The 12,516-nt window shown below is 30.8% G+C and overlaps 1 protein-coding gene across 5 annotated transcripts in view; it reads right to left on the bottom strand.

The window, feature by feature from the left end:
- The window catches only part of LOC118203345 (calcium-independent phospholipase A2-gamma-like), a 45,992-nt gene that overhangs the window by 17,808 nt on the left and 15,668 nt on the right, over positions 1 to 12,516 (bottom strand). For all 5 annotated transcript variants that reach the window (XM_085814758.1, XM_085814759.1, XM_085814760.1 and 2 more), the window contains 4 exons: positions 10,876 to 11,308; positions 10,407 to 10,544; positions 10,100 to 10,254; positions 1,408 to 1,674 (listed from right to left, as the gene is read on the bottom strand). In XM_085814758.1, coding sequence (XP_085670884.1) covers positions 1,408 to 1,674; positions 10,100 to 10,254; positions 10,407 to 10,544; positions 10,876 to 11,308 — 993 coding nt within the window. The remainder of the gene's footprint in view (positions 1 to 1,407; positions 1,675 to 10,099; positions 10,255 to 10,406; positions 10,545 to 10,875; positions 11,309 to 12,516) is intronic.

Below are 12,516 nucleotides of genomic sequence, written 5' to 3'. Positions count from 1 at the left end.
AGTGAATCTAATACGGATCTCGGTACATGTGCAAAACATGCAATATTGGGCTGTGCTTTTCAAAGGTGGTGTAACTTTCTTCGAAAAGCAGCACCATGAAAATCATAGACTAAAGTGTAAATATGAAATGTAAATAATGTAAATATCATATACCCAAGTTACTTTTCCCCCCCACTCATACACAGGTAATCAGCATATAATCAAAAATAGCTTTTTAGGGGGTTGTAGAGTAGCAGATCTCGCAGTGGCACACCATTGGTAATGCTAAATATGTTACGGAATTCAGAATCTAGTGTTTTTTAATTGCAGGCAAAATCTTTTATTCTTTTATGCGCTTCCCAGCAATGCTCATTTCAGCACTCTTTTCGAAGCTCTATTGAATCAGTGTGCCCACTTTGGGCATACCCACAGAATTAAAACGATAAGTGCTATCTTCATAAAATTTTACTTGTGTACTCCTCTAAGCCTAATTAAATTAGACTGCCTTTTTTTTTTTTTTTTTAATCGAAATTCTAACTTTAAAAAATAGCGTGTTGGAAAGGTTTAACAATTAATTTAAGTTGAGAGCACTAGATATGCTAGAAAGCATGTGCATTTGCCAAAGAATATAGTTTTATCATTTTTAGCAGCTTTAATTTAGAAATGAAATAATGGCATATGAATATTGTTGAGAAGGAAAGGCTAATCAGAAAAAGAAGCTTGGGGAAAGAACATTTCATCTCTAAATTTTTCTTGAAAATGGAATTATTTTACTTAATGCCATTATTTAATGACTACAATTAATGTCACTATTTAATGAAGCATTAATGTCAATTATTTGATGACCACAAGGAACAGATCTTGCCTTTCGTGTATTTGTAATTAAAAAAAAAAAAAAAATGTATTGGATAGGGAAGTTTTCTCCCTCCCCGTCAGGTGTGTCCTGTAAACAATAGGGCCAATACAAAAGTATAGTCTGGCCCCTATGATGCACTTAAACAATATTTTTTACCCACAGTTAAGTATTTCCCCACTCCTGGTTTTAGGGGATTACTGGAATGAAATATGCAAACTTTGCGCAAAATTTAGAATTGTTGTCTGTGAAAAGACCATCTCTGTTATCTCTAAAGAACAGAAATGACTGTTACTTAACACTATCACCAAAGTTACACTAGTTATTACTGCATTGTTGCCTCCTAAATAATAAGCAAATACCTGCATTTTCTGTTTACTCCTCTATTATAACTAAATACATTATGATGGCAATTCTATACGAAAATATTATCTGGTACTTGCTCTTTACAATAAAATAAGGAATAAAAAATTGTACCCATGTGAAAAAGAATTATAAATGCTTTTTGTACAAATGGTGTAAATAGCCTCATGAATTCTAATTATTTAAATGAATGAAATAACCTTGTATCTTACTTTAAAACCTTTACCCACATGGTCGTATCATAGTATGCATGACTCCACATCAAACGACCGGTTCCCCAAAAAGAACTTTGACTAAAAACTTCATCACTGAGCCTCCTATACAATGCTTCACACTCATCAAGTGATAAACGAAGGCCTCCTAATAAGAGAGAAAGAACAGCTCCTGAACTAACACCACACATGAAATCAAACAATTCGTAGATTCTTTTGTTAGTTCTTGCTTCTAATTGTCGAAGAACTTCAATTGCAATTATGCCCCTAAAAGATAAAAAATTAAATATAATTAAAACAGAATTCTTTAATACACAGCTAATATGCAGAGTGTTTCATACTGAATGGGACAAAAAGAATAGCATAGTACAAATTCTGTAACCAATTTATTAAGCCAAAACTAATCAATTCTGAAAATACAATAACTACAATTACACGAGTTTTATCTGGTAACAGCAAAAAGTCTTCCGGTTATGAAATCAGCACTAGAGGCACTGTTAATCAAAATGGAATCATCCATGTCATGCATATTATGATACTACCATGTACATACTGTGTTTTGGAATACACCAAAACATCATCGTTTATCATTCAAAAACACTTTTTGCATGTAATTTGGTAAAGAACCACAACATCAAAAGTGTGAAGCAGTTTCAGAATATGGGCATCCCACAAAATCAACTTGTTGTGCCAGTTCTGAACTTTATATGCCTCATGTAATGGTGTGGCATGTGTTACGGAAATGTCTACAATTCTGGCCGTATACTTTTGAGATGGTGCAGACATTAAAACCTTCCAATAAACCGCTGCGTAAAGCGCTCTGTGAGAAATTTGCAAGATAAGCTGGAGGTAGATGATTTTTCAAACAGACTTGTGTTTATAGATGAAGCCACTTTTCATGTTTCTGGGAAAGTTAAGTGCCATAATTTAGGATTTTGGGGCATGGAAATTCCACATTCAATCATGGTGTAATGGAACATGACATGAGTGTAATTCTACAAAGGTGAAAGTTTTCTGCACCATTTCTAACAGTTGTATTTTTGGTCCCTTTTTCTTTATGGAGAATTGATTAATAGGTGCATTTACCAAGATATGCTATCAGCAAGATGGTGCTTTGCTGGCCACAAAGATCTGCAGATCTTAGCTTTTGCGATTTTTTTCTTGTGGAGTTTTGTTAAAGACTCCACTTATAGTAACTACAGCAGCAGATAACCAAAGTGCTCGAATCATTAACAAAGGATATTCCATCGAGAATGCGGCAGAAGCTGGAATATTGCACAGATATTTGGCATGTCACCGGATAGGCACACATGTAATAACTAGAGAAACCTGGATAACTATAGTTTCACTGCAAATTTGATTCATCAAAATAAAATAATTACAGCATTCACAGGTACTGTTTCTTTTTGTCCTATTCAATATAAAACACTCTGTATATTTCACAAATATAAAATCAGTTTAGACAACCAAAAATTAAGCATTAAAATTTAAAAGCATCTATCTTGATTCAATGAAATAATAACTGTTTCCCCTCTAATTTTTAAATTTGATAATTGAAACTATATACACAAATACAGTACAAAGTCTGTAATCCAGACGTCCATTATTCGGAATGATCTATAATCCGGACCTCAAAGCTACAAACTTACGCATGCGCGTTTGATGTGCTCGTCCACTATGCATGCGCGTAAAGCCAGTAAAGCATTTACCAATGTGCACTTCCGATAGTGAAGAAAGTTACATTGAAAGAAATGTTTAATAAAGCAAACAAATAAATATTATGCTTTTTTTTTTTTTTTTTTTTTTGTAAATTTTGATACCGTTTAGATCATAATTGCTCTTTATTTCATAAATAAAGTTTCATATTTTTAATTGTATAATTTCTGCATGCCATCTCACCAGATTTAATTTGATGATCTATAATCCATAAAAACCCCTAATCCGGAATTGCCGAAGTCCCAACAAGTCCGGATTACAGACTTTGTACTGTACCATATAAAACATATACAAGAAAAGAACTTTCTTACAACTTACTAGACTGCATTGACCACAGAAGCCTTAAAAATGAAAAGAAGAAGAAAATACTCAACCACTTGTCAGATACATAAAATAGTTTTAAAATATTATTAAAAAATTATCTACTTCTATAAAAAAGATCAATTTCAGAACTAATTACAATAAGCGATACACATTTAACTTGAAAGTACAGGATCACCTAAGATGTTGCCTCTTGCTAATTCATATTATGAACACATATCAAGCATTAAAAAGTGCACTAAAATTGCAAACACATTCAAGCTTGAAGGGGATTAAAGAATTTCCTTCCATGTGTTATTATGATATAATGTCCGGCTTTTCTGCATGTGTGGGAGGGGGATAATTTAAGAATAAAAAAAGGTACTGGAAGGAGCCACAGAATATATATATATACAGTCAAAAGTCGTTAATCCGGACACGTCGGGACTTCGGCGATTCCGGATTATAGATCATCAGTTTAAATCTGGTAAGATGGCATACAGAAATTATAAAATTAAAAATATGAAACTGTAATTTATGAAATGAAGACCAATTATGATCTAAAGGGTATCAAAATTTACAAAAAAAAAAAAAAAAAAAAAAAAAAAAGCTTAATATTTATTTTTTTACTTTATTAAACATTTCTTTCAATGTAAGTTGTTTAAGTTGTTTCATTTTTTATGTGATAATACATTCTCTTTAATTCTATAAACAGACATAATTTCTTGTTCAGTTACAAAGTTCCGCTGTTCAAGTCTTATAACTGCTGTGTCGAGAATACCGACTAATTTGTCAATCGAATTTTTTTTGTTTTTAATAACCTCTGTCACTATCTTATACTCCGATATCTTCGCTATCGGAAGCAAAGTATAATGACGAGGAATTTGATTTAAATCATATCAGAGTACATCAAGACGAAATACTACATTTAGTAAGGAATTATAAGCCAAAATAAAATAAAAACATCTGCCCTGAAGATAAGAATAGTGCTGACAGATCAACTTCCAATTCATTGCGCGCTGCGGCGTTAAAGATAAACAAACGTTAAAGTTTAGATAAACAAAGGATATGCCTTTATCCATTTTTTGCAGCAATTCGACTTTTTGTTTAATGAACTTCGAAATATACTTTTGCTTTGTAAATCCCTTACATATTAGTAAATATATATCAGAAATTCTATTTGACATAATCGAAAGTTCAAGCTTACTTTTATAAAATTGCTCTAACAGTTTGCAAAAAATAATAAGCCGGATCCAATTCGAAGATTAAGGAACAACGCAATCTGCAACATTAACTGAAATAGATAGTTAGATAATTTTAGCTTAGCTTAAAATGTCCGTTATACATTAAACGCACACTCGTAAACGTATTTTGCGCACGCGCACAAACATATTCGCAGCCATAAAGGTCTTATGCACATGCGTCAACGCGACGCATATGCAGAAAGTTTGTAGCTTTGAGGTCCGGATTATAGATCATTCCGGATTATGGGTGTCTGAATTAACGACTTTTCACTGTATATATATATATATATATATATAAAGAAAAAAAAAGAATGAAATCAAATATATGGGATAAATATTTTCAGAAGATTGTTTAAAATCCAATGAAGAAAAAATTAAGACTACTCTAAATATAAGAAATCCATAAAATGTTAAAGAACTTAAAACTCCCTTATAAGTGATTATATGTTTCTAGATTCAAACCTAAAATATCAGAATAAACTCTTTAAGAGATTTGTTGAAAAACCACATTGCCTGGAACTGAAATGCAGTGCATTAAAAAGCTTTGCAAAGGCTTTAGGATGTTTTAATAACTAAATCAGATTTAGAGTATTATGACATAAATATGCCTGTAGGATTACCTGTGGTTTTTAATAGTTTATTCTGTTTATGGCAGAGCACTTGAGGGCTATCTGCCTAAGGGAAATGATGCCTTCATGGAGGACTTTCTAAGGTAAACTGGCTCAGATTTACATGATACACACGGCAAAAAATATGAAAACCATTCACCAGTATTTAAGGCCCGACCAAACTACCACTGTTCAGCAACTTTACCACCAGTTGGCTCCTGGTGGGCAGCATACTGTGGATGCATCATGCATCTCAAGAAGGACAAGCAGCAGTCTCATTTACTGAAGAATAGTTTACCAGTGGCATATGTATCTAAAGCATTAACCTTCCAGCATGCGTGTATGTGCAAAATTTATGACAAATTCATTTTTAATGCACATTTTTCGCATATCAAAGCTAATATGTCTGAAGGTAATTTCTATTCCTCCTTTCTACCCTTCCCCACATCATGGAATATGCCAATAGGAAGTCATTTGATTTTTTTTTAACTGGGCTTTTGTGCTACGTGTTAGCTTTTTCGCAAAGTTTTCGACACACATGTGCTCGTGGGCGAAAATTCGGAAAATATTTTTTTCTCAAATATTTTGTGTTATTAATTGCCGTGTATTATTTTAATTTGGATACATTTGGCTCTGTAAATTTTATATCAGATTTCATGGCAAAAAAATACGTGCAACCAGCTGATTTTGCTCGCATTGTTCAAGAATTATCTGAGGAAGAAAAGGAAGCTTTTGGATGGGAGAACAATAGTGATTTCCATTCCTTATTTTCTTTCCATCATTCCTTATTTTCTTTTATTTCTATTTTTTAGAAATAAATAATAAAAATATTAAAGTTAGTTTAAAGTGAGTTTTTGTAATCAGTACGAGGTAAATTTCCTTGCAGAAATTAGTAATGCTAAACTTACTTTTCTTCTTACCAAGGTGTTTTCCTTTTTTATTTGTCTATACTTGCCTTTGATGGATATTAAAATTAGCTCCGATTTTAAAATATAATTATTAAATAATAAATTTAAAATTTTCTATAATGAAATACATTATTGCATTTCCATCTCACTAACATAAGGACTTAAAAATAATTTACTTATATTTGAATGTGATATCATTTGTATTTTGCAATAATAAGATTAATATTTTATTTCTTAACAAATTTATAATCAATATTCACTCATTTCTGTCGTTTTTCGTGACAAAAACGGTAAAATAATGGATTTCATAAACAATACGATGCGCGCGCGCACTCATATAAAATTGCCCAGCGCACATGCTGGAAGGTTAAAAATATACAGAAAAATTAAGCTTTAACTGAAGAGGAAACTAGCAATCTAGCATGTGAGAAACTAGCATGTGAGAAATCTGACCAATATACATTTAGCAACATAAATTTTATAGCACCAGTACATATTTTACTGCTGAAAATGACCATACACCTTTAAAATCAAAAATTCATTATAGAAACCATTAAATTAAGTGCAGTAAAAAAAATAATGCATATAAGATTACAGCCATATCAGTTCGAGATAAAATATAAACCAGAGAAAGAACTCTTTATAGATGATGCATTATCAAGAACATTTAAAGTTAAATTGTCAGATTTCTTTGAAGGAGAGACAGAAGCTCAGGTTGGAATGGTTGTAGAAAGTATACCAATATCTAAAGGTAAACTGGAAAATTTTCAACTAGAAACATAAAAAGATGAAGAACTACATGTTTTAAGAAAATTAACTAAACCTGGATGGCCAAATATGAAATCTGTGATTCTAAAACTAGCAAATTAATACTTTAACTTCAAAGAAGAACTACCAGAAGCTATAGAAGAACTATACATTAATATTTAAAAATGTCTGTATAATTATACCTAGAGTTTACAAAAAGACATATTAAGTAGAATTGTACAAAAATGCAAAAATAAAGCAATGGAAATATTGTATTAGCCAGAGATATCAAAATAAATTCAAGATTTGGTTCTAAATTGTACAATACCTATGAGTTTCCCAAATACTAACAGTACAGAGCCGATGCTATCAAAAGAAATATCAAACTGTCTGTGGGAATTAGAAATGGATCTCTTTTACTTTCAGGGAAGAGATAAATTAGTTATACTTATTGACTATCTTAACAAAATATGTTGAAATTAGATCTTTGGGAGATTTACAAGTGCAGTTGTGATAAAGAAGCTGGAATTATTTTTTCAAAAGCAATGTATTCAGAAAATAATATATTCAGATAATAGTCTGCAATATAACTGCAAGAAATTTAAAAATTTTGCAAGGAAGTGAAATTTTGAAAGCAAAATTCAGTTTGTAGTTCAAATCTGCTGAGCAAAATTTTGCAAATCAACAATGAGTGAATCCCACATTATTTCTTCTACTGAATGTTTCATAGATGCTTTTTATTGCAGAATTTCCTAATGTAAACTCGTTAAGGTATAGCAAATTTGACTGAGTTCCATGATTTGCTTGATATTAATTCAGTGTTTAATGCTCGTTGAATGAAACAGATACTACAGTTGCATTACCCATGTGTGCTGTTATCATTGCTAGTGCATAGTGTAATGTATTGATGAATTATTGTTAAGTTAAAATTAAATTAAACAAAATCAGGTAAATGTATAATCTACTTTTAATCCAGCTACTATTTTATGTTACATGTACACGATATCTCACTTTTTAACAGAAATAATAAGATTATACATATTCCTTTAAAAAATAAGGTGTTTTAACTGTCCTACCAACATAGTTGGTAACATAGTTGGATCTATTTGCTTGTGACACATCACTTCTATTAGATGTACGAGGATTTACAGGTATCTCTAAATTTGGAATATTTCTAGTCTTAGATTCATTCTCAATAATATTTTCAACTTAGTCTCAAATCTTCTGAACTAATTGAGTCACTTATCAAGTGACTTTTAGTCTAATAACTGTTTTTTACCGCAAATTCTTCATGGTTGGTTCTCTGCAGAATGCCTCTTTCATTCTTTTCTGTAGTTCTTACATTTTTGTGATCCTGTATGAATGTGGTCTTTCTACTTCTCTTATGATTTGAGCACCTTTTTCTACACATTATCTTCTACCTTCAGTGGTTTTAACAATCTTGCATTCCTATTATAATAATCATTTTGTCATATTCTTCTGTTCAATAAATGCTGCTTTTCTGTTATGAGCTAGTTTTACTTAAATTCTATTTTATGGGTTTTTATGGTCCATTCTTTTTCTCCTGAACATTATTCTGAAAGTGATTTAATTTCAGCTAAAATAAAAGATTTAACGGTATTCTTAAAAAACTAAATATGGATTCTTGATCTCAATTGCACTTTTTTTTTTTAAAATCCATTTGAACATGTCTTTTAACTTTTTGTTTATTTGAATTGAATTTCAGTTTGTAGTTCAAATCCGGAAAACCAGTCCTTTAATGATTCAAATGAATTAAAGGATTTCATCAAATCAGATCTGTGATGAATTGTACAATAGACCACTCAGATATTGTACACTTTTCAAACCTTTTACAACATTTGGTAATAACAGGAAAAGTTAGGAAGCTTGGTATCTCTTAAATTCACTGATGAAAATAAAATACTGCATCCAGATATGTGCTCCTTTCTCTCAGGAAGTAAAGGTTCCTGCAATGAACTGTGATTGTGGATGAAAAATGGATATTCTATGATACATATACATATAGGCATGAAAGACAGTTCAGTAATTCCAAAAGCATTTTTGCCTCCAAAGATGTTACTCTATAGTGATCTTCTGCAGGGACTATTCACTGTTCATTCCTTCCATGAGGTGAAAAAATAAATGCAATCAACACTGTACAGAGATGAGGAAAATGCATGACAAACTGTGACTTCAGCAATCAGCTAGGAAGCCCTATTGCCTCAGGATAATGTGCTACCACATACGGCAATGTCAACCATCCAGCAAATAACAATTTGAGATTGAAAATTGTGGCTCACTCTCCATACATCCTTACATTTACCTAACAGATAATCCTTTACTGGCACTTTAGCTATTTTTGTTCAAGAAATGCTTTGCTAACAATGCATCAATTTATATTTGGGTAGTAATAACTTTCAGAGATACTGATTTGTAAAAGTGTGGCATAAATGACCCTACAACATGTTCGCAAAAATATATTGATGCTGCTGCAAATTACTTAGATTAAACATGTGTTTTCTTTTTCAATCATACTTAAAATTGGTGATTTCATTTGTAACAATTTTACAGTTATATTTGTAAACATATCAAGTGAGTGCTCTTTAGTGGTAAAATTAAAGTACTATTTAGCCTGATAATTAAGGTTTAAAGGCATTTTCAGTGGGCTGTTTTTCAATTTCCTTTTCACACAGAATTAACTAACAGTTTTTATTATTTTATTCATAAGGTAGAGTGGAAGGTAATTTCAGGGATTTTCAAATAAATTTTTTAAGAAATCAGCATCAATGATGAAAAGCAGTTTTTCAAAACTTTCTAAAACATTATCAAGTCAACAGAACAGGAAATATTTATGTTCTACTGAGGCTATTTTCAAAATTTCAACTATTACCTACATAGAATTCGGCACATTAAAAAGAATTAATTCACATAAAAACATAACAATCATGTCTTAAAACAATAATAAAAAAAAGATAAAGTATTTATACACATAAATATACAATAACTATGCATAAATTGAAAATAATATAAAATACTAAAAATACACACAAATTTACCATAATGTATTACTGTAAATACTGGTAGTTACAATGCAAATACATCAAAAATAAAATTTTAAAATATTCAAAAATACAAATGAATATTTATATTACTTTAAGAAAACACTTACCTAGTGCCCCCACCATCAATACTGAGAATTCTTATTCCATGCCCTTTTGGAGATTCATTATAACCAACTAAAGAAAGAGCACATCTTGCTTGAGCACGAACAGCATTATCAGATGAGTTGCATTTCATATGCAATGCAGTTCGGACTAATCCTGCCTTAATAGTAAATGCATATTGCAAAACAAACAGTATGTTTAAAAATACACAATTTAAATTTAAAAACAGTGTAAGACAACACCAATCAGTCAATACCATATTGCATAATAATGATAAAAGAACAATAATATAATAAGCAATAAAATACTTACTTTGCACATTGTCGATTTTTGTTCTGGATAAAGAAGGAGGTGTTTACATATCTCTTCTAGTCTTAGCAACTGAGATCCAGAAGATGTTGCATCTATTAAAGAGGACACTAAAAACCTGCTGCGTTGCTGAAGGCTCAACTATAGAGGAAGTTAAAAAAAAAAAAAAAAAAAAAAAAAAATTCCTCATATACAACTGTAAAAAGTATCATATACACTGTAGTAGGAAAAGAGTAAAAACAAAAGCCTAAAAGTACTTATGTAAAATTGCAACCACCTTAGTAGAAGTTGCCAAACTCTGGCAACCAAGAGGATAACAATTTTTTAGCTACCCGTATCCACTCTAATTTGCAAATCGAATCACCTTTATTTCTATAAAAAAATCGACAAGCTCCAACAAGAAGGTTGCACTAATACGTAAGTACCAGCCTAGATTAAAAGAACTAAAGAGAGAGTATTACAGAAAGTATACCTTAGAAATAACAACTTTTTTACTTTTTTCAACATATTTTTCTTCTTTTCCTAAAAATTCCTTTTTCTTGGTTTGTAACTCATCACCAGTAAGCCATTCAGCAAATCCTTGCTCTAAACTAGCTTCACTTTCACCCAATTGTCCACCAGGTATGACAGTCATTTTTTCATAAGAAGTATTTGTTTTATCACTTAATTTCTGGATGTTTTTTGATATAGGAACAGACTTCTGCTCTTCAACAATTTTGTTTCTGGAAAATCTCAGAGTGACATTATTAAATAAAGATGATGCCACAGTAACAGATTTCCAAATCATAGGTCTCAGATTATCAGTTGTATTTCTTATTAAACTAAGAATATTAATTTTTGATGAATTCAAATTACTTGATGCTGGTTTTGAAGATGTTCCATAATGGCTGGAAAACCAGAATTTCCTGAAAACAAATAATAGCTACTAATTACATGGACTGAAAAATACATCAAACATGCACATACTTAAAATATAAAATTTTTGCCCTATTAAAAACCAAAAATTTTCACACCAAGCTATTAAAATAATCAGACAATTATTATAATTTTAACAAAGATTAATTCTGGATGAAGAAAGAAACTACATACGATTTTGAACACTTCTAATAACATAATTAATGCAATATAGTATTGAAGGATACAAAAAAAGATCGTAAAAAAATAGTTGAAAGGATGTTTACTCAGAAAAGTACTCATATATTAGACAATACCTGCTGAGCATTACCAAAAATACCACCTAACTCGATTACTGGGACTGCTTGGCAGCTCTATAAATCATTCTGTATTTATTATAGAGAGAGAGATGAGTTTTTTCCTATAATTTTCCTTTTCTTCCCCTTGTTAATGCCCCCATCTCTATGTATTTAAAAAAAATTTTAAAGGGAGGGTTGACTTCTTTTATTTCAACATCAATTTTAACATTTTTTTTTTTTTCCACTAATGCTTTTTCTACAGAAAGTTTTCAGGATTACATATGTTCGTCTTGTGTTAATTTTTACTACGTTTTACTTAATGCATTTACTAAATTTACTCAGAAATGAAACAAAAGCAATTCATTATTTCCAGATTTATGATGTTTTACTAAAATGTTGCAAGTATCCTAATTTCTTATGCAATAAAAGCATTCATGACAGAACATATGTGATGACACGGTGACATCAAAATAGTCAACAAAGTATTAGAGTAACAATTGGGATATTGTCATATACAGGCACAGGCAAGCTACAAAGAATAACAGTCTGATTCAACTGCGAAACAGCATCCATGGAAAATTAAAAATAAATAAAGGAAAGAAAAGTGCTTTATTGATCTGCTGATGATAAACATTTATTTCATTGCCAAAAAATATTGTTGGCATTGTACATGAGAATCAAAGAATGTATTAAATAAATAAACCATAAAAAGCATTCTAACCATTTGTCATAGCATTTACAAGTATTATGAATAAAATCAAGTGTAAAAAATATCACTTCAAGCATTGCAACCGGGAAACAATATGATTTTCATAAACCCACAGATTATACAGTATCATGCTTAGATTCCCAATCAACCAAAAGTTACCCTCATTTAGAATCCTAATGCATTTTCCATCTTGAACTAGCACAAGGCAACA

This window comes from Stegodyphus dumicola, chromosome 4 (assembly GCF_044657685.1).
Source record: "Stegodyphus dumicola isolate Sdum_Otavi_A_Nest chromosome 4, ASM4465768v1".
In the NCBI taxonomy this organism is placed as follows: Eukaryota; Metazoa; Arthropoda; class Arachnida; order Araneae; family Eresidae; genus Stegodyphus; species Stegodyphus dumicola.
Note: the sequence above shows the minus strand (reverse complement) of the source record. Positions and strands in the feature narration are given on the sequence as shown.